Raw genomic sequence first — 20,880 nt, forward strand, 5'->3', positions numbered from 1 at the left:
GCTCACGAGACTACACAGGTAGAGCAGACCTCCCTCTTTGTTCTGCTAGTCCCTCCCTCGTAGTGTTTTGCATTTTACATGTAAAAAATCATTAGATAATCACTACAGCTAGAGTGTTTGATTCTTTCTGAATAAAACGGTTAAATAAAGCCTTTTTCTCTTTTTTCTCAAGCCTTTGTACCCTGCACGTCTAATATGACGCTCAAATTACTCGGATCAATGACAGCTGGCGTTCTCATTGCTGAACGTTGACACGGAGTCGACGATCGACTGCCTCGCCATCCTCCGCCTCGTGACGGCAAGCGGAGAGGAACAGACGTCCTTCGAATCAGACTCAATTCTTTGCGAATTCCCTCGACGACGTCCGGCGTTTTTCTGCAATCGACTACGCCGAGTTTGCGCGTTTTATCGGCGCCGACTCCCAAAGACGACGCAGATTGAGAGTGCTTCAAGTGGTTCGTGTTTTTGTAAAGGGACTTGGACAGAGGCACGAGAGGCGTGACGAGCGCTGCGTGGCGAGCGATTTCTTCTATGGAAGTCGCAGTTGTCGTCGTTTTGTTGACGAGCGGTGGTCGGCTGAGACGGTAAACGAGTTTTTGTGGACTGGGCGACATGCAAGACATCCCAACGCGAGTGTCTTCAAATTTTAGACGAGACTTGAATTCGTTGGCAAGGGGAGGACTTGACTTCAGATCGATGGAGAACTAGATAAGAGAGAGAGAGAGAGATAACTTTAAAAACAAGTTTTAGTTTGGAAAAATGCCTAGGTTTGTCTTGCATGAAATTGCAGGTGTAACAGTAAAATATAAAGCAGAGTGCAACGTGAAGGAAAAAAGAGAAGGGTACTTGATGGTGATGATGATGAATATTATCATCGATGATCAAGTATTCTTCTCTTCCTCAATCATACACAATAATTACAAGGGACTGGCCAACTCTTCTCTCCTGTAATAAATTACAGGAAAATTACAAGGGACTGGCCAACTGTTCTCTAGTGTAATAAATTACATTGAAATTACAAGGGACTAGCCAAGTGTTCTTTCCTGTAATAAATTACAAGAAAATTAAGAGGGACTGGCCAACTGTTCTCTAGTGTAATAAATTACAATGAAATTACAAGGGACTGGCCAACTGTTCTTTCCTATAAAAAATTACAGGAAAATTACAAGGGACTGGCCAACTGTTCTCTCCTGTAATAAATTACAGAAAAATTACAAGGGACTGGCAAACTGTTCTCTAGTGTAATAAATTACATTGAAATTACAAGGGACTGGTCAATTGTTCTTTCCTGTAATAAATTACAAGAAAATTACAAGGGACTGGCCAACTGTTCTCTAGTGTAATAAATTACAGTGAAATTACAAGGGACTGGCCAACTGTTCTCCAATGTAACAAATTACAGAAAAATTACAAGGGGACTGGCCAAATGTTCTCTCCTGTAATAAATTACAGTGAAATTACAAGGGAATGGCCAAATGTTCTCTCCTGTAATAAATTACAGAAAAATTACAAGGGACTGGCCAACTGTTCTCTCCTGTAATAAATTACAGTGAAATTACAAGGGACTGGCCCACTGTTCTCTCCTGTAATAAATTACAGTGAAATTACAAGGAACTGGCCAACTGTTCTCTACTGTAATATATTACAGTGAAATTACAAGGCCAACTGTTCTCTCCTGTAATAAAATACAGAAAAATTACAAAGGACTGGCCAACTGTTCTCTCCTGTAATAAATTACAGTGAAATTACAAGGGAATGGCCAAATGCTCTCTCCTGTAATAAATTACAGTGAAATTACAAGGGACTGGCCAAGTGTTCTTTTCTGTAATAAATTACAAGAAAATTACAAGGGACTGGCCAACTGTTGTCTAGTGTAATAAATTATATGAAATTACAAAGGGCTGGCCAACTGTTCTTTCCTGTAATAAATTACAGGAAAATTACAAGGGACTGCCCAACTGTTCTTTCCTGTAATAAATTACAGTGAAATTACAAGGGACTGGCCAAATGTTCTTTCCTGTAATAAATTAAAGTGAAATTACAAGGGACTGGCCAACTGTTTTTTCCTGTAATAAATTACAGTGAAACTACAAGGGACTGGCCAACTGTTCTTTCCTGTAATAAATTACAGAAAAATTACAAGGGACTGGCCAACTCTTCTCTCCTGTAATAAATTACAAAAAATTTACAACGGACAGGCCAACTGTTCTCTAGTGTAATAAATTACAGTGAAATTACAAGGGACTGGCCAACTGTTCTTTCCTGTAAGAAAATTACAAGGGACTGGCCAACTGTTCTTTCCTGTAATAAATTACAGGAAAATTACAAGGGACTGGCCAACTGTTCTCTTCTGTAATAAATTACAGTGAAACTACAAGGGAATGGCCAACTGTTCTCTTCTGTAATAAATTACAGTGAAACTACAAGGGAATGGCCAACTGTTCTCTTCTGTAATAAATTACAGGAAAATTACAAGGGACTGGCCAACTGTTCTCTAGTGTAATAAATTACAATGAAATTACAAGGGATTGGCCAACTGTTCTTTCCTATAATAAATTACAGGAAAATTACAAGGGACTGGCCAACTGTTCTTTCCTGTAATAAATTACAGAAAAATTACAAGGGACTGGCCAACAGTTCTTTCCTGTAATAAATTACAGAAAAATTACAAGGGACTGGCCAACTGTTCTCTCCTGTAATAAATTACAGGAAAATTACAAGGGACTGGCCAACTGTTCTCAAGTGTAATAAATTACAGTGAAATTACAAGGGACTGGCCAACTGTTCTTTCCTGTAAGAAAATTACAAGGGACTGGCCAACTGTTCTTTCCTGTAATAAATTACAGGAAAATTACAAGGGACTGGCACACTGTTCTCTTCTGTAATAAATTACAGTGAAACTACAAGGGAATGGCCAACTGTTCTCTTCTGTAATAAATTACAGGAAAATTACAAGGGACTGGCCAACTGTTCTCTAGTGTAATAAATTACATGAAATTACAAGGGACTGGCCAACTGTTCTCTAGTGTAATAAATTACAATGAAATTACAAGGGACTGGCCAACTGTTCTCTCCTGTAATAAATTACAGTGAAATTACAAGGGACTGGCCAACTGTTCTTTCCTGTAATAAATTACACAAAATTACAAAGGGCTGGCCAACTGTTCTTTCCTGTAATAAATTACAGGAAAATTACAAGGGACTGGCCAACTGTTCTTTCCTGTAATAAATTACAGTGAAATTACAAGGGACTGGCCAAATGTTCTTTCCTGTAATAAATTAAAGTGAAATTACAAGGGACTGGCCAACTGTTCTCTCCTGTAATAAATTACAGTGAAATTACAAGGCCAACTGTTCTCTCCTGTAATAAAATACAGAAAAATTACAAAGGACTGGCCAACTGTTCTCTCCTGTAATAAATTACAGTGAAATTACAAGGGAATGGCCAAATGCTCTCTCCAGTAATAAATTACAGTGAAATTACAAGGGACTGGCCAAGTGTTCTTTTCTGTAATAAATTACAAGAAAATTACAAGGAACTGGCCAACTGTTGTCTAGTGTAAAAAATTACATGAAATTACAAAGGGCTGGCCAACTGTTCTTTCCTGTAATAACTTACAGTCAAATTACAAGGGACTGGCCAACAGTTCTTTCCTGTAATAAATTACAGAAAAATTACAAGGGACTGGCCAACTGTTCTCTCATGTAATAAATTACAAAAAAATTACAAGGGACTGGCCAACTGTTCTCTACTGTAATAAATTACAGTGAAATTACAAGGCCAACTGTTCTCTCCTGTAATAAAATACAGAAAAATTACAAAGGACTGGCCAACTGTTCTCTCCTGTAATAAATTACAGTGAAATTACAAGGGACTGGCCAACTGTTCTTTCCTGTAATAAATTACAGTGAAACTACAAGGGACTGGCCAACTGATCTTTCCTGTAATAAATTACAGGAAAATTACAAGGGACTGGCCAACTCTTCTCCCCTGTAATAAATTACAGAAAATTTACAAGGGACAGGCCAACTGTTCTCTAGTGTAATAAATTACATGAAATTACAAAGAGCAGGCCAACTGTTCTTTCCTGTAATAAATTACAGGAAAATTACAAGGGACTGGCCAACTGTTCTTTCCTGTAATAAATTACAGTGAAATTACAAGGAACTGGCCAAATGTTCTTTCCTGTAATAAATTAAAGTGAAATTACAAGGGACTGGCCAACTGTTTTTTCCTGTAATAAATTACAGTGAAATTACAAGGCCAACTGTTCTCTCCTGTAATAAAATACAGAAAAATTACAAAAGACTGGCCAACTGTTCTCTCCTGTAATAAATTACAGTGAAATTACAAGGGAATGGCCAAATGCTCTCTCCAGTAATAAATTACAGTGAAATTAAAAGAGACTGGCCAAGTGTTCTTTTCTGTAATAAATTACAAGAAAATTACAAGGGACTGGCCAACTGTTGTCTAGTGTAATAAATTACATGAAATTACAAAGAGCTGGCCAACTGTTCTTTCCTGTAATAAATTACAGGAAAATTACAAGGGACTGGCCAACTGTTCTTTCCTGTAATAAATTACAGTGAAATTTACAAGGGACAGGCCAACTGTTCTCTAGTGTAATAAATTACAGTGAAATTACAAGGGACTGACCAACAGTTCTTTCCTGTAAGAAAATTACAAGGGACTGGCCAACTGTTCTTTCCTGTAATAAATTACAGGAAAATTACAAGGGACTGGCACACTGTTCTCTTCTGTAATAAATTACAGTGAAACTACAAGGGAATGGCCAACTGTTCTCTTCTGTAATAAATTACATTGAAATTACAAGGGACTGGCCAACCGTTCTCAAGTGTAATAAATTACAATGAAATTACAAGGGATTGGCCAACTGTTCTTTCCTATAATAAATTACAGAAAAATTACAAGGGACTGGCCAACTGTTCTCTCGTGTAATAAATTACAGTCAAATTACAAGGGACTGGCCAACAGTTCTTTCCTGTAATAAATTACAGAAAAATTACAAGGGACTGGCCAACTGTTCTCTCCTGTAATAAATTACAAAGAAATTACAAGGGACTGGCTAACTGTTCTCTACTGTAATAAATTACAGTGAAATTACAAGGCCAACTGTTCTCTCCTGTAATAAAATACAGAAAAATTACAAAGGACTGGCCAACTGTTCTCTCCTGTAATAAATTACAGTGAAATTACAAGGGACTGGCCAACTGTTCTTTCCTGTAATAAATTACAGTGAAACTACAAGGGACTGGCCAACTGTTCTTTCCTGTAATAAATTACAGAAAAATTACAAGGGACTGGCCAACTGTTCTCTAGTGTAATAAATTACATGAAATTACAAGGGACTGGCCAACTGTTCTTTCCTGTAATAAATTACAGGAAAATTACAAGGGACTGGACAACTGTTCTCTAGTGTAATAAATTACATTGAAATTACAAGGGACTGGCCAACTGTTCTTTCCTGTAATAAATTACAGGAAAATTACAAGGGACTGGCACACTGTTCTCTAGTGTAATAAATTACAGTGAAACTACAAGGGAATGGCCAACTGTTCTCTCGTGTAATAAATTACAGGAAAATTACAAGGGACTGGCCAACTCTTCTCTCCTGTAATAAATTACAGAAAATTTACAAGGGACAGGCCAACTGTTCTCTAGTGTAATAAATTACATGAAATTACAAAGGGCTGGCCAACTGTTCTTTCCTGTAATAAATTACAGGAAAATTACAAGGGACTGGCCAACTGTTCTTTCCTGTAATAAATTACAGTGAAATTACAAGGGACTGGCCAAATGTTCTTTCCTGTAATAAATTAAAGTGAAATTACAAGGGACTGGCCAACTGTTTTTTCCTGTAATAAATTACAGTGAAATTACAAGGCCAACTGTTCTCTCCTGTAATAAAATACAGAAAAATTACAAAGGACTGGCCAACTGTTCTCTCCTGTAATAAATTACAGTGAAATTACAAGGGAATGGCCAAATGCTCTCTCCAGTAATAAATTACAGTGAAATTACAAGGGACTGGCCAAGTGTTCTTTTCTGTAATAAATTACAAGAAAATTACAAGGGACTGGCCAACTGTTGTCTAGTGTAATAAATTACATGAAATTACAAAGGGCTGGCCAACTGTTCTTTCCTGTAATAAATTACAGGAAAATTACAAGGGACTGGCCAACTGTTCTTTCCTGTAATAAATTACAGTGAAATTTACAAGGGACAGGCCAACTGTTCTCTAGTGTAATAAATTACAATAAAAATAAAAGAGATTGGCCAACTGTTCTTTCCTATAATAAATTACAGGAAAATTACAAGGGACTGGCCAACTGTTCTTTCCTGTAATAAATTACAGAAAAATTACAAGAGACTGGCCAACTCTTCTCTCCTGTAATAAATTACAGTGAAATTACAAGGGACTGGCCAACTGTTCTTTCCTGTAAGAAAATTACAAGGGACTGGCCAACTGTTCTTTCCTGTAATAAATTACAGGAAAATTACAAGGAACTGGCCAACTGTTTTCTCCTGTAATAAAATTACAAGGGACTGGCCAACTGTTCTTTCCTGTAATAAATTACAGTGAAACTACAAGAGAATGGCCAACTGTTCTCTTCTGTAATAAATTACAGGAAAGTTACAAGGGACTGGCCAACTGTTCTCTAGTGTAATAAATTACAATGAAATTACAAGGGATTGGCCAACTGTTCTTTCCTATAATAAATTATAGGAAAATTACAAGGGACTGGCCAACTGTTCTCTAGCGTAATAAATTACAAAGAAATTACAAGGGACTGGCCAACTGTTCTTTCCTATAATAAATTACAGGAAAATTACAAGGGACTGGCCAACTGTTCTCTAGTGTAATAAATTACATTGAAATTACAAGGGACTGGCCAAGTGTTCTTTCCTGTAATAAATTACAAGAAAATTACAAGGGACTGGCCAACTGTTCTCTAGTGTAATAAATTACAATGAAATTACAAGGGACTGGCCAACTGTTCTTTCCTATAATAAATTACAGGAAAATTACAAGGGACTGGCCAACTGTTCTCTCCTGTAATAAATTACAGGAAAATCACAAGGGACTGGCCAACTGTTCTCTAGTGTAATAAATTACATTGAAATTACAAGGGACTGGTCAACTGTTCTTTCCTGTAATAAATTACAGTGAAATTACAAGAGACTGGCCAACTGTTCTTTCCTGTAATAAATTAAAGTGAAATTACAAGGGACTGGCCAACTGTTCTCTAGTGTAATAAATTACATGAAATTACAAGGGACTGGCCAACTGTTCTTTCCTGTAATAAATTACAGAAAAATTACAAAGGACTGGACAACTGTTCTCTCCTGTAATAAATTACAGGAAAATTACAAGGGACTGGCACACTGTTCTCTCCTGTAATAAATTACAGTGAAACTACAAGGAACTGGCCAACTGTTCTCTTCTGTAATAAATTACAGGAAAATTACAAGGGACTGGCCAATTGTTCTCTAGTGTAATAAATTACAATGAAATTACAAGAAACTGGCCAACTGTTCTTTCCTATAATAAATTACAGAAAAATTACAAGGGACTGGCCAACTGTTCTCTCCTGTAATAAATTACAGGAAAATTACAAGGGACTGGCCAACTGTTCTCTAGTGTAATAAATTACATTGAAATTACAAGGGACTGGCCAACTGTTCATTCCTGTAATAAATTACAGTGAAATTACAAGGGACTGGCCAACTGTTCTCTCCTGTAATAAATTACAGGAAAATTACAAGGGACTGGCACACTGTTCTCTCCTGTAATAAATTACAGTGAAACTACAAGGGAATGGCCAACTGTTCTCTCGTGTAATAAATTACAGAAAAATTACAAGGGACTGGCCAACTGTTCTTTCCTGTAATAAATTACAGAAAAATTACAAGAGACTGGCCAACTCTTCTCTCCTGTAATAAATTACAGTGAAATTACAAGGGACTGGCCAACTGTTCTTTCTTGTAAGAAAATTACAAGGGACTGGCCAACTGTTCTTTCCTGTAATAAATTACAGGAAAATTACAAGGGACTGGCCAACTGTTTTCTCCTGTAATAAAATTACAAGGGACTGGCCAACTGTTCTTTCCTGTAATAAATTACAGGAAAATTACAAGGGACTGGCCAACTGTTTTCTCCTGTAATAAAATTACAAGGGACTGGCCAACTGTTCTTTCTTTTAATAAATTACAGGAAAATTACAAGGGACTGGCCAACTGTTTTCTAGTGTAATAAATTACAGTGAAATTACAAGGAACTGGCCAACTGTTCTCTCCTGTAATAAATTACAGTGAAATTACAAGGGACTGGCCAACTGTTCTTTCCTGTAAGAAAATTACAAGGGACTGGCCAACTGTTCTTTCCTGTAATAAATTACAGGAAAATTACAAGGGACTGGCCAACTGTTTTCTCCTGTAATAAAATTACAAGGGACTGGCCAACTGTTCTTTCCTGTAATAAATTACAGGAAAATTACAAGGGACTGGCCAACTGTTTTCTAGTGTAATAAATTACAGTGAAATTACAAGGAACTGGCCAACTGTTCTCTCCTGTAATAAATTACAGAAAAATTACAAGGGACTGGCCAACTGTTTTCTCCTGTAATGTAATAGTTAGGGCCGGTGTCGCTCTTTTCAAAAATGTCACAGACGTTTGGAACTATACCTTTCAGTTCTTATGCGCTTATCGTTTGCAGCATTGGGTTCTTTCTAGGGCATGGGCGAAGTGGCGGCAACTGAGAGAATGTATATGGCAGAGATTTTTGTGTCTGTCGAGGGCTTGGTTGGTTAGGTACTTCAGGTTGCTCAAAAATTCTATCATGGGCGATGCCGGCGCGTTCATTTCTGCAGCAGCAGAGGCTATGATAAGCAGTACAGCATGCGTGACTAGCTTACTCTGAATGAGCGGCAAATGAGGCGCGTGGTATTTTGACTACGGTAGAGAGGCGCTTCGCTTATTTTGACTGGTACCATGGTGAGTGCTTAGGCGACTCACCACGCTCCCACGAGAAATGGTGGTGGTCGATCTCAAAATTGATACCGTCACGCCTCCCTACCACGTCTAGACAAAATACCGCACGCACCTCATTCACATCGCTCATTTCAGCGAGTCACAATGCTGAGCTCCTTAGCGTCGCTTCAACTGCTGCAGCGACGGACACAACGCCATCTCCCAGGCCCGCCCGTATAGAATTAAATGATGAAGAGCGATCAGTACCTAACCAAGCCCGACAGACACGGGCACATATCCCTTACATATTTCTTATGTCAGTTTTCACCACTTTGCCCAAGCTCCGGAACAACAAACTGAACGCCGCAAACGGTAAGTGCACATCGGCACGACCTTGAAAAAACCGAAAGGTAAGCGCATTGTCACAACGGGTGTACCGAAAAACATGACACCATCCGTTCTGACCGCAGCATTCCAAACTTCTGTGACGTCACATCCTGTTTCACGAATAGACCCAAATTTCTCCGAAACGAAAAGAGAAGGACCTTAACAAATACCCAGGTGCACAACTACAATGTATCGGACACCTGAGGGACCCAGTCGCGAGAGCCTACTACCCACCACTTTTCCGGTACGCCCGTTAGTAATTTTTTACATCCCGAAAACTATGTCTCGGTACTCAGGTACCGAGACAAAAACGCTCTGTTCAGACCTCTTGAGGAAATTGCTTTGGCGCAGCAGAGCTCACTTGAGAATTATCACTAATTCATTAATTAATTTTGTATCATTACTTTATAGATGTATTACCTCTTGCCAACAACGGACTCGGCCCCAGCATCGTCTCCACTTGCACTATTATGATAGCGAAGCGATTTCGCTCGAGCAACGCGTCTCTTGAAATGACACATTCCCGTCGACGAGAGACCCTTTCGCTTGGCAGTTCCCATACCGCTGATGCACATGTACGAAACGTCGTCGCACTCCTCCTCCTTGCCATTCTCATTCGAAACTCCCGCTCTTCGACTCGACATCAACGCCTCGCGTTCCATCTTCGCCTTCGCGGTGGGATTCACCGACGAACACGGAACTACACCGGTTGTCGACGACTTCGGTTTCAAATGAGGCTTCAATGCGCCGCCGCACGAAGGCGGCGAGTCGTTGGTGAAGGGTCCGACGTGCGCTTTCGATTCGCTGGCGTGGACGCTGCAAACGCCTCCTCCGATTCCCGAAGAACAACGACAGGAAAATTGCAATTGCAAATTGGTGACGTTGCGGTGCGCGGAAAGACGCGCGGCGGCGACGGCGGCGGCGCTGCGTTGTCGACCGACGCCGTGATCAGCGCGATATTGCTCCATGTAGAGTCGCGTGTCGGCGTAGTGACTGAATTCGAATGGTTTCTCTCTGCCGCCGCGCCACGGCGGGAGCGCAGCGGCTGCGGCGCTTACGAGCGAATCGCGTGGCGTAAGTCGTCGCGCTCCCGCCTCCGACCGCGATCGTCGATTATCCGTTAGCTGAGCCGTTGGAGCATTCGTCCAGCCCGACAGGCTTTCGGTGACTCGGTTCGTTGCTACGATACGGATATCGTGGTCGCTTTGGGGCTTGGTTGTCATTCTGGTCGAAGCCGGGATGTTGAGAAGATGGCGCTTGAGCGTTTCGTAGCTGCACGACTCGGTCACCAGAGCCGTTTCGTCGTTTTTCTCTAGAGACGCCGTTACGACGAGCGTTTGGTTTACTCGCTGCACGTTTCGCGGAGACGAGGCGTTGAATGTTTGAGCATCATGTGCGAAAACCGTGAACAATTGCCGATTGCCCTTCCGATAGCTCTCTGATTGCGTTTTCTGAGACCTAACAGAGCAGTTCTGGTCGATTTAGAATGAAACAGCTGCTTGGATACGTTCAAACGCACGAAACTCCCGTAGCCGTAACGACGAGTCACATGACGTACAGTACGTCACCATCAATTTTTTTTCTTATCCTAAACTTTCTCCTGTATATAATAAGACCTTCCAGAACGTGACACCGAAGCACCAAAAGCGGGAAAAAAAGAGGGAGAAAAACACTAGCAGCAGTCATCGTTTTTTGTCTCCAAATCTGCACGATTCTGTGCCGCAGGAACACGGAAACTCTTTGTGTTTAATATTCCAAAATCGGTCTCCGTAGTCGAAACTGCAGAGAAAAAAAGAAAGGAGAGTCATCCGAGTGAAAAGGGGAGAGAGACACGTTTTACCAAATTTCTTCATCAACTGATATGTCTTGTTCCGCAAAGAAAACCATTTTCGGAAATTTCTTATCCTTCACGTAAAAATAACAGTATCAAAAAAATAAATAAGAATAAAACTTTTGACGTACATGGTGCTCAGTGAAGACACGAACAGGAAAGACATTTGGCTCACAGGAATGATTAATAAAGCGACTGACATTGCCGTACTCACAAGCATTGATGCACATACAGCCGTCCATTTGACCCTAGCAACACCAATGGCACCTATAGTAGCCACAATACAGTCTCTCACACTCACATCGATATCGAGGTCAAACAGATACGTATCATCCTTCATACGGTTCGCTGCTTCGTCCGTAATCAATTGGCCGGCATATCTAAAGCACAGGTGGTAGTATGTGACAACATTTCGCTTGAGGAGTGCACTTTATGGAACGTACTCGCATATCATTGAGCCCATTGGAATATTTTCCTTCGCTCTAACGCCCCACCCTAAACGAACAACGCGCGATTCACTTTTTGAAGTCCGCGAAGCTTTAGACGACTTTGAAACCTTTTGAAAGCGTTCTGAAAAGCTCGATTCTGTACCTGCCAGTATTCACAATTAATTCTCCTATCAATTTAATTAAAATAGCGGACGAGTGCCTACTTCAATCCTTTCTGCACGACTCGGTTTGGGCACTGCGACGAGCAGCTGCACTTCGGATTGCATTCAAAAACGAGAGGATTTTTAAACTTTTTGATATCTCCATTGATCTTTCCGTCCTACGCAAAGATTCGTCTATCTAGGTTAAATGCAAAAGGACGCGTATGAGACATACGGAGTCAAACCAGAGCCGTCGTCTCTCGCTGCTGCGAGCGCAATTGCATCCGCGTTCGATGCACAACTGTCCGCAATTACATCCCTAGGGCAAGGTGCGAAATGTAGCTAGAAAAAAAAACGATCTTTCTGATACCTCCATGGATTCCATGCTTCGATCAATGTGCAGTCCTTTCGCTTCGACGCACGACTTAATGTACACAAAATCTGACGGAGGAGGCGTGTCATCAACCTTATCAGAACAAGGGTTTTATTATCTGTTTGACTACTACTGCGTCGTCTCACCTCGTTAACACAGGGAATAGGAAAAGGCTCCTGCCCCTTGGAAATATCCCTAGAGCAAACGTCGCGTAAACGCACAATGAGCAATTCTTATTCCTCTGACATTCTTAAAAAGTTATTCATATAGTCGGTCATTTCCTTCACAGCGTGAGTCCTACGCATCGTCTTCGCAATCTAGAACGCCAACTCGCTTTTGCGAGTGCTCACAAAAAAACGATATAATTTCACCTCGAGAGGAGTTTCGTCGGCATTGTTCGCAATTGTGCAATCTGCCTGGCGATATAGCAGAAGTCTTCGTAAGAAAAACAACACGATTGTCGCGTGGTCATCTTTTTTCTTAAATCCCAAAGTAACCTAACCTGACCAATGGTCCATGTCCCAGTCGTGCTGCTATATGCCTAGAAAAGCAACGGTCACCTCAGGCCCGCGCGTGCCCGCTTTCCCCCCTTCCTACAGCGCAGTGTCGCCTTTCTTGTTCTGACCATTGACATTGCAAGACTTTAGATTTAGAAGCAACTCAACCGCATCCTTTTCGCACGCAAAAACGGCCCAGTGAAGAGACGTGTTTCCTTGCTACAATAAAAAAAAGATAGTTCCATCAAACAATCCATTCAGCGAATTAATTTACAAAGTCTTTGATAGTGGCATCAGCTCCATTTGAAAGAAGAAGATCGACTGCTTCTTTAGCGTCTTTGTCTCGATCCGTTGCCCAAGCGAGAGCCGTCCAACCGTCATGGTCCTAGAACGCAGCAATCCCGCGATGGTTTTTTTTTCACGAACTATAACCTTTTTGTCAATAAGTGTGGAACAGTTTTTCACCAAAAACTTGATCATGCTGACGTCAGCCGACTCTGCAGCACAATGCAATACAGATTTTCCCTCGTAATCCTATCAAAAATCAAAATTAGTAACAGTGCTCCAATCAACGGTCCCCTCTCCTCATAGCACAAAAATAATGAGCATGAGCTGCTTTTCGTCTTTACCTGAAGAGAAAAATCTGCACTCTGCTGATATAAAAATTCTACAGCTGGAAGCTGATTTGCCTCAACTGCATAAAACTAGTCCAAAGAAGAAAAAAAAGAGGATCTATGTATCTATGTATCTATGTATCTATTTCTACACATACAACAGGTGACTTTTTCTTCGTTCGATCCAAAATATCCAAGTTCCCTTTAGCCACTTTGAAAGCAGCCAACAGTTCAACGCTTCCCTCTTTGGCTGCCGCGTGTATCAATGTCCGATTGTATGAGCCAAACGTGCAATTCAAATCTACTCCCAAGTCTAGAGCACAGAGAGCAATGTCACAATATCGTTAGAGAACTATCGAGAGCCATACCAAGAAAGCCAATGATTTTGGAAAGATTGCTATTGCTACTATTGTTTTCAACAGCCTTAAGAACACTGATCCACGATGGTTTACTCGATTCAGAATGACTAGACGTTTAGAGCAAAGTAGTAACGAATGCCATTTGAATATAATAAGAAAACGCACGACTTTCTTTTCTGGACTGTCTTTACTGCATTGACCAGTGCCTCCAGACGATGCTCCCTAGCGAACTGAAGAATTTGATCTAGCAAGCCTATCGTGCAAAATATGACTATTTCATTGAATGAAGATGTGATCATAGACGACTCACTTTTGTTAGAGTCCGCACTTTCGTCGACTTTTTCATCATATTCTTCAAAAAGGCGCAATGGACTTTCATAGGCAAACATATCAAATCCGTCCTTCAATGATTTCTACGCCCAAAAATCGTATTCGAAACAGGGTCTAATGCTACGGTGAAACCTCCTCGTTTTCACTAAGTACAGTATCTCTCCTCCCTATCTATGCATCTATTTTCTTTACTTTGGAAGGTGATCCGGATCCCGTTCGACCTTCCACGACGTCTCCGTGCCTTCTCTTCTTCACTCGCTCCTTCGCCTTTCCCGCGACTTCTTCCTCTTCGGGTGGCGTAAGCGTGCCTCCCGTTTCGTCGTCATCTTCGTCATCATCGTCCTCCTCCTCCTCCTCCTCCTTGTTGCTTTCGTCGTCGTTCTAAAGAGAAAAGGAGGTTCTCGTCGATTTTTTTTATCGAAAACGGGGCTCACATCGACTAAAATGGGATCGTCGACGCTTCCGCCTTTCGATCTCAGCTTCAACATTGGTTTTTTGAACGTCGGCAAGTAATCGTGATCAAGATAAACGAGTCGACTAGTAGACGGTTGGGTTTTCTCCGACCCCGCCCTCCTTTTTTCGCGTCGCCGAAGTTGTAGAGAACCTAGGAGACGTTCCAAAATGCACGGAACGATCTCGCACAAACAACTTACGACGAGATCGATCACTCATCGGAGGAAAACGGTAGCGAATTTGAACGAAAAGGGGACCCCTTCGTCACAACAAAAAGTTCGAACGCTCCAGGTGAGATTTCGAGCCTCGAATCGCACCCTTGGACGAAGGAACGAAAGAATTTCGGGCAGTTTTCGGCGGGCTAGACCACGTGACTACGGCCGTTACCGCACGCCTCTTCGATAAATCTGAGTGATTAGTCAAGAAAAGCATCAACAATTCATCCACAATGCTTCCATAGATAGTTCAAAATTACGAAGACTTGTCAATGAGTGTTCCTTTGTGCCGCTTCTTGACTGACATCGTTCCCTACGTAACAGTGTACATGTACCTACATTCTCACGTGATCTTGGATTCTTACTGCGGTTTCTTGTCGTTTTCTTGTACCCCGATTTAGTAGCTCGTTAATGACTTGAGCATTCGTTGCAAATGATGATGCAATTTCTCTCTAAACCGTAGTAGTTTTTAAATTATGGAGTTATTGATCAAGATCTTTTTTTCGTACAGCTTCAATTTCTTCTTCCTCTTCATCAATAGTGGATACGGTCACTTCGCCAAACTTCCCAAAATCTTTTGACATTTTCGTCAAGGTCACCTTATAATTTACAAAATCAATAATCCAAAACTTTTACACTAAAATGATTACACCTTCTTCGTCTTCTCGGGCTTATAGGCTGGCTTCGCTCCAGCGGACTTCCCACTGGTTCCTGCATTGTGCAAAGAAAGTGCCCCTAAAAACGCGCTCAGTCAATAAACTCTGAAACTTCTCATTCTCTCTTTTACCGTCGACAACAAATATTACTTCACTCTCTGTAGAAGACTTATAGAAAAGCCTGAGGCCACAACTTAAATAAATGAATAATTAATTAATTTTATTAACTAATTGATTAATTTAATTAAAAGTTTGACCAACTTTTCGCACTTTTGCCTCACTTGACGTTCTACACCCTTTTCCCTACGTTCATTATAATAGAGCAATCTTACGCGCATATTTCCTTTCTCACCTTTTTAGGTAAACTGTTGTATCGTGCTCAGCCGTTACCTTGCACGACCGCTTCGCTTTGTCGATAACTCGCGCTTTGTCCAGCTTTCGTCTAGGAAGCTTCTGCAACGTGGTATCTAAAACGCGAATGCGTAGAACGTTTATTCCGAGTGTACAGCTACAGTCACCGAGAATGAGAGCCATGTGACCACAGAGACAATAATACACGTATAAAGGTGCGTCAGAGTCGTCCTTTCCTCCTGCATCGTCGCAAATAACGCTTCGTGAAACGACTTTAGGCATTTCCAATCCGGGGTTGTGCAGTATCACAACATACGGGGAGGGAGCTCACATGCAGAAAATACGCGCGCGGAGTTGGCGGGATCTGAACTCCGTCACAAAAAGCAATTTATTTCCTCTACAAAATCATAGACGGACGTAGGAGGACTAGAGGTAGTCGCAATACTACTGATATTTTTAATTAAAATTCATCCAAGTATCAACTCATTTTAATTGAGACTTGTACCAATGTGGAGCGTCTGCATTGTTTTTACCAAGACCGTGATGATCATATCCATACTCCACAGTCAATTCTTCGTCCCGACGGATCCTTTTCAATGTTCTAATAGACTTTATCAAGCCAAACCGAGGGTGATCAAACCTGGGGAAAGGAGAAAGGATAATATGTGTAAAAGTGAGCACAAAATTCAAAAATGACGTTATTACAAGTCATATTTGCAATTCGCTTCAAAGGAATGATTTGCTTTGTGACCAAGAGATGCACAATAAGCGGCGACGTCTGAACACGACGGCGGAATATCAATGACAGTCTAAAAACAAAAGAAATTGTCAGTGGCAATTGATAAGTTGATTGCGCAGCATCCTACTTCAGAATCAAGTGATATAGTGTAATCGTTCTGGCTCCAGTCACGCGAGTCAACCTCAACAACTGTTTAGCAAGATTTTTCAACATCTATAACGTAAATACCTCTTGGTGGGTTAGCCTTATTCCGTTATAAAACGAGACAACTCTCTAATATATCAGTTAAGGCACTTTTCTAAATAGAAGATACATATGTACATACATCCTCAGGCAAATCTCGTCTAGCAAAAAGGCCGTCTCCAGCAATAGGAGAAACTTTAACGTAAACCCTAAAATCATTTTAACTACTAGCACAGAATGCAAGGTACGATTTTTCTTTAGCCAACATCTTTGTCTCATAAGGGTCTGGCAGCAGAGGATTAGCTGATATGCAATCCTTTGTGGAAACGTCTCGCTCAAACACGTCGCCTTTCTTCTCCTCCTCCTCCTGCTTGTCCTTCATTTCGACAAGAAAACCCCTGTCAAGAATTCCCTCCTAAACGTACGTGTATTTCCCAGCCAATACATCATTCACAGTCGACATACCAGAAACTTTCCGCGAATACCTAATTCGCAACCGGGGTACCAATACGTGATGGAGTCTCCAGTGAGACTGCCTTCCTCGTCAACCACGCCATTCAGCGTGCCTCCATACTTAAAAAATTCAATTTAAACGCCAATATTTCTCTCTTTTTTCCAGTCCACGTACAGGGTCATAAAATGTACACAAACCATGGCGACAATTCTCAACGTAGTTGCCAGTGAAGGTCAGATTCCCCAAATTGTCTGCGCAAAAAAAGAATCTGGTTTCAACTTATTTATGCAGCAGAACTTAATTTATACCAAACTCTTTGACTAGTCCATTTAATTCTCCGTGTACGTATTGACCCTCTACGAAATCAAATTAGGTAATTACATGTATAGAGAAGTTGAGAAAATCACCTTGCCAACTTCCGTCATCAAAGACATATATTCCTTTGCCAAAGAGTTCGTCGGCAGAAAATGTTCCACCAAGAGAACTAAAAAGATGACGTCACATTGTTTAGATGTCACATCGCGATCTATTTGCCTTCCATCCGAGAAGTAAAAGCACCCTTTTCCTTCCTTTTCCCCTAAGAAAGCGATTCGAGATGATTTTCTCGTTTAAATCGTGCTTACCGTGTTTGAATCGTCCTTCGAACCGATCGCCGCTTTTCCACGTCAACGTTCCTCTGCCGTGCGGCTTTTCTGAGCCGTCTACGGATCCTAGAATTAAGTCAGTATATATCTCTGCAAAACAGTTAGAAATGCCTGAATAAATGGCAGTCTCGGAATGATCCAGGGCGGCAGAAAAAGTTAGGTAAAAACAAAATCCGGGAGTTTTAGTAGAGCAAGCGCACACTCTCTGTTCGCGTTGATTTCATACTCTGAAAAACGCCTATATCTCCTTACCGGGCCGTCGCACGTATGCGCAATTGGCAGCGTTCGAGAGCTCCTATCGGCCGCTTTCTCTTTTTAGTAAGAAAGAGAGTAAAGCGTGCTGCTGTAATTAGATTTCCAAAGGGACGTACCCACGCCCTTATCTACTTCCGAGTATGCAACGCGAACAGAATACATACAGTATCATTGAGAGATCCTGTGAGAGATCATTGAGACGAAAAAGTCGCGGATTGTTGTGCAGACCCAGAGAAAAAATTTCAGAATAGGAAATGATTTAAAACGATTGTGAAAGCCCAAGAACAGCGATTGCATAAGCGTGCCTAAGAAGGATGCGCATGAGAACATTTGTCAAAAAAGAAAGGAGGAACAATGCAACAGTTTAGAGAGACTACATTTCCTTCAACAAAGCATCTCCACGTAGGACAAGGGAACGTAGCCTTCACTGTCGCCACGACGAACGCGTATCCATCCATCTTCATTGTTTACCAGCAAATCAAGAACTTCAGATGCCTTCATTTCAAGCTCGCCAGGATTGGTTCCTACAGAAGCAATAATTCATGAAAATCAGAGTCCCCCCCCCCCCCCCCCCATTCCCTTCCCTTCCAACCTGGGAAGTCATATAGAGCACGGCAGCGCCCAATAGGGATATTTTCCTCGACCTCGACAAATTCATTGTCATCATCGTTATCTGATTTGAATTCGTTCTCAGACTCAACTAATTGAAAAACAATTTTAGATAATATATGAAATAGCATTATTTTTTTTCGAGAAGGTACCCGTTTCAGTTGTGGTTGTGGGCTGAGGCTGAGGCTGAGAATGCTGAGAACTTCGAGCTGGAGCCGGGCTTGCTCCACCGCCCACAGGTGGGTCAGTTGATATTTTCCTTGGCGGTGGTGGTGCGTCTTTGTTTTCCAAGGCAGCCAGCCACGTCTAACCCAGCAACAAAAAAAGTCCATTTTCCTGCAAGGCACACACATTTTTCGGATTTTACCTCAAACTTATATTTTTCCGTGTTTAAATAGTCGAGAATGCGGCTCCTTTCTGCTAGTTCTTGGCTCACAATCGCTGGATCGCCGAGTGCCGGATTTTTCTTGTACACCTCCATCATTTTTTCCATAGCATTTCTGACACAAATAAAAGACGGATTGAAGATGGAGCGGATTTATATATGAGCTTACTTTTCCTGCATCTCTTTCGTCACTCTCTCGTCAAACTCGCGCACCTTTTCCAGCAGTTTCTTCTTTCGCTTGGCAGGAGGAAGATGACTAAAGTCTTCCTTTTCCTCCTACGAGAAGATGAGCGCGTAAATAAACAGAACAAGACGAATTCCACCTTTTTGGCTTTGGGTGGCGCTTTCTTCATCTTCTTCGCCTTTGCTCCACTCTTGTACATCTCAAATTGAATGTCTTCTGGCGGCTTGTAGCCAGTCTTTAGCTCGTCAATCACAGCCTTGACATCCTGAAGAGACAAGATGCTCAAACAAACTTTTCACGTACGTAACCGTATGTATACAATTTGATAATCAATAGCTCTAGTAGCTGTAGTCATGTTCTCTAAGCAAACAGACACGTTGCCTTGGACTTGGTGCTCGGCGTCCGAATAGGCGGCAAGATGATCGGCGAGTTTCATTATGCGCTTTTCTTCCGCGTGTTGCAGCATCTAATATAAAGAAAAAAACACATATAGTAGAGTGAAAGAGCTCCTCCCTTTCGCACAGTCAAGACAGCGGGCATGTGCTGATGATAATGATCGTTTTGACACTTGTTTGTCTGATGAAGTTGCACACTGTAGTTCCCCTTTGCCTCGTCTTCTGCCGACTTCTTCTGACGAAACACCTGATTCGTCTAGGAAATTCATAAAATAAGAGTACTGTTACTGCTTGATGAACAAATTTCACTATGAAACCTTATCTACTTGAGCCCGACTTAGACTCAAATCGGCATCTGCCTTTTCGTATAGCCCTTGAGCGTTCTCGGCGTCCTTGCAAGCACGTTCATACGATCTCTTTGACTGAAATACTCGCATTAGTCAAAAACAATTATTCCCAATTACATCGCTTCTTTTACTCTCTCCAACGCTTCGAGCGAATTCGCCAACCCGGTAAGTTGCTTCGATCCTTCATTGGCCGCCTTCTTTCTTTCGATGACGAGTTCTTTTCCGAGCTGCTTTAGCTGGTCTTTCACTCGCGTCTGCATGTTCTCTGCGACGAGTTCCCTCTGCGCCGCCAAGCTGTCCGTCTCGTCCACGACGACGTTAAAAGCTTTCACGGTCAGAAGTCTAAAATCAGAAAAAAAAATTATTCTTATTTTCAATATATTCGATGTTTTGCTCACTTCGAATCGCGGTCTTTCGTCTTAAAATTTCGGCACAATTTTCTAAATTTCGCATTCGGTACGTTTTGATTTTCGCGACTTTTTTTCGCTCTCTCTCTCACCGAAGCTTTTTCGCGTAATCCGATTCGATTTCAATACGCTCCTTGACGAAATTCTCGACGCGCTTCACGAAATCGTGGCCCTGATCGGCGTTATTCAAAAGTTTCTCGTATTGGTCCTTGCGAGAGAAAGAGAATCGAAGAGTGAGCCCAAAAAAGACGGCGCTTCCGGCGCCTGGGAGAGTCTCGCCGAATAGGTAGGGCAATCGAAAAAAGGGACAAAGTGGTTCGATTGAGAAAAAAGGCGGGGAAAGGGTTTCGATTGCGAGGACGTTCGGCTGGGGCAAATTCCTATGCGAAAAGGCGATCGCTCGCGGATTCGTTGGGACCTACCCATAGTTCCGTTCCCCAGCTCATATTGACGACTCCTTGAAACGAGTTCGGTCGCGAAAAGGGCGCACCAAGGCGACGAAACGACGAAAGGAGGAATTAATTTGCCGTGCACGCGTTATAGCACGCTAACGGTAAAACATTGTTGAACTCCCGGATACCCATCCTACCATTATGGCTTTAGCCGGTCTATTATCGGGCCATTCGGCTT

The 20,880-nt window shown here is 41.6% G+C and overlaps 5 protein-coding genes and 1 long non-coding RNA gene across 8 annotated transcripts; 1 reads left to right on the forward strand and 5 right to left on the reverse strand.

Moving 5' to 3' along the window:
• Positions 1-35: 35 nt before the first annotated feature.
• On the reverse strand, positions 36-10,915 carry LOC136185654 (uncharacterized). Its single transcript, XM_065972823.1, has 4 exons — positions 10,888-10,915; positions 9,801-10,838; positions 9,706-9,754; positions 36-704 (listed from the first exon to the last, which is right to left on the reverse strand). The coding sequence occupies exons 2-4, from the start codon at positions 10,601-10,603 to the stop codon at positions 168-170; spliced, it is 1,389 nt and encodes a 462-aa protein (XP_065828895.1). The 5' UTR covers positions 10,604-10,838; positions 10,888-10,915; the 3' UTR covers positions 36-167.
• Positions 9,118-11,390, forward strand: LOC136185659 (uncharacterized). Of its 3 annotated transcripts, none has more exons than XR_010669594.1 (4): positions 9,120-9,256; positions 9,315-9,403; positions 9,464-9,624; positions 9,792-11,390. It is a non-coding gene; the product is annotated as an uncharacterized lncRNA (long non-coding RNA). The 3 variants fall into 3 exon arrangements; XR_010669593.1 differs by lacking the exon at positions 9,792-11,390 and adding an exon at positions 9,677-9,785 and having other exon boundaries at positions 9,121-9,256; XR_010669592.1 differs by lacking the exon at positions 9,792-11,390 and having other exon boundaries at positions 9,118-9,256; positions 9,464-9,670.
• LOC136185650 (histone-lysine N-methyltransferase EHMT2-like) lies at positions 10,936-14,782 on the reverse strand. Its single transcript, XM_065972820.1, has 24 exons — positions 14,627-14,782; positions 14,408-14,577; positions 14,166-14,354; positions 13,954-14,056; positions 13,809-13,896; positions 13,653-13,750; positions 13,443-13,597; positions 13,300-13,374; positions 13,103-13,204; positions 12,945-13,055; positions 12,771-12,889; positions 12,676-12,714; positions 12,545-12,608; positions 12,420-12,490; positions 12,320-12,368; positions 12,171-12,266; positions 12,036-12,119; positions 11,864-11,979; positions 11,768-11,802; positions 11,655-11,706; positions 11,513-11,591; positions 11,343-11,459; positions 11,221-11,285; positions 10,936-11,159 (listed from the first exon to the last, which is right to left on the reverse strand). Exons 1-24 carry the CDS (start codon positions 14,643-14,645, stop codon positions 11,063-11,065), a joined length of 2,193 nt encoding a protein of 730 aa, XP_065828892.1. The 5' UTR covers positions 14,646-14,782; the 3' UTR covers positions 10,936-11,062.
• Positions 14,783-14,801: 19 nt separating this feature from the next.
• LOC136185657 (STING ER exit protein-like) lies at positions 14,802-15,947 on the reverse strand. The gene is made up of 8 exons (XM_065972826.1): positions 15,816-15,947; positions 15,650-15,764; positions 15,559-15,600; positions 15,429-15,490; positions 15,294-15,376; positions 15,151-15,240; positions 15,007-15,093; positions 14,802-14,954 (listed from the first exon to the last, which is right to left on the reverse strand). Exons 1-8 carry the CDS (start codon positions 15,928-15,930, stop codon positions 14,898-14,900), a joined length of 651 nt encoding a protein of 216 aa, XP_065828898.1. The 5' UTR covers positions 15,931-15,947; the 3' UTR covers positions 14,802-14,897.
• A 100-nt stretch (positions 15,948-16,047) lies between these two features.
• LOC136185894 (histone-lysine N-methyltransferase SETD7-like) lies at positions 16,048-18,085 on the reverse strand. The gene is made up of 15 exons (XM_065973102.1): positions 18,040-18,085; positions 17,921-17,979; positions 17,780-17,873; positions 17,648-17,734; positions 17,559-17,601; positions 17,432-17,508; positions 17,333-17,380; positions 17,199-17,275; positions 17,036-17,143; positions 16,837-16,985; positions 16,713-16,779; positions 16,616-16,660; positions 16,515-16,568; positions 16,354-16,457; positions 16,048-16,288 (listed from the first exon to the last, which is right to left on the reverse strand). The coding sequence occupies exons 1-15, from the start codon at positions 18,083-18,085 to the stop codon at positions 16,132-16,134; spliced, it is 1,215 nt and encodes a 404-aa protein (XP_065829174.1). The 3' UTR covers positions 16,048-16,131.
• Positions 18,086-18,163: 78 nt separating this feature from the next.
• Positions 18,164-20,827, reverse strand: LOC136185651 (formin-binding protein 1-like). The gene is made up of 13 exons (XM_065972821.1): positions 20,673-20,827; positions 20,343-20,458; positions 20,242-20,283; positions 19,975-20,185; positions 19,814-19,918; positions 19,624-19,752; positions 19,421-19,567; positions 19,241-19,366; positions 19,087-19,193; positions 18,900-19,032; positions 18,685-18,838; positions 18,516-18,623; positions 18,164-18,447 (listed from the first exon to the last, which is right to left on the reverse strand). The coding sequence occupies exons 1-13, from the start codon at positions 20,694-20,696 to the stop codon at positions 18,308-18,310; spliced, it is 1,542 nt and encodes a 513-aa protein (XP_065828893.1). The 5' UTR covers positions 20,697-20,827; the 3' UTR covers positions 18,164-18,307.
• Positions 20,828-20,880: the final 53 nt, after the last annotated feature.

Source organism: Oscarella lobularis, chromosome 4 (genome assembly GCF_947507565.1).
Source record: "Oscarella lobularis chromosome 4, ooOscLobu1.1, whole genome shotgun sequence".
Lineage (NCBI taxonomy): Eukaryota > Metazoa > Porifera > Homoscleromorpha > Homosclerophorida > Oscarellidae > Oscarella > Oscarella lobularis.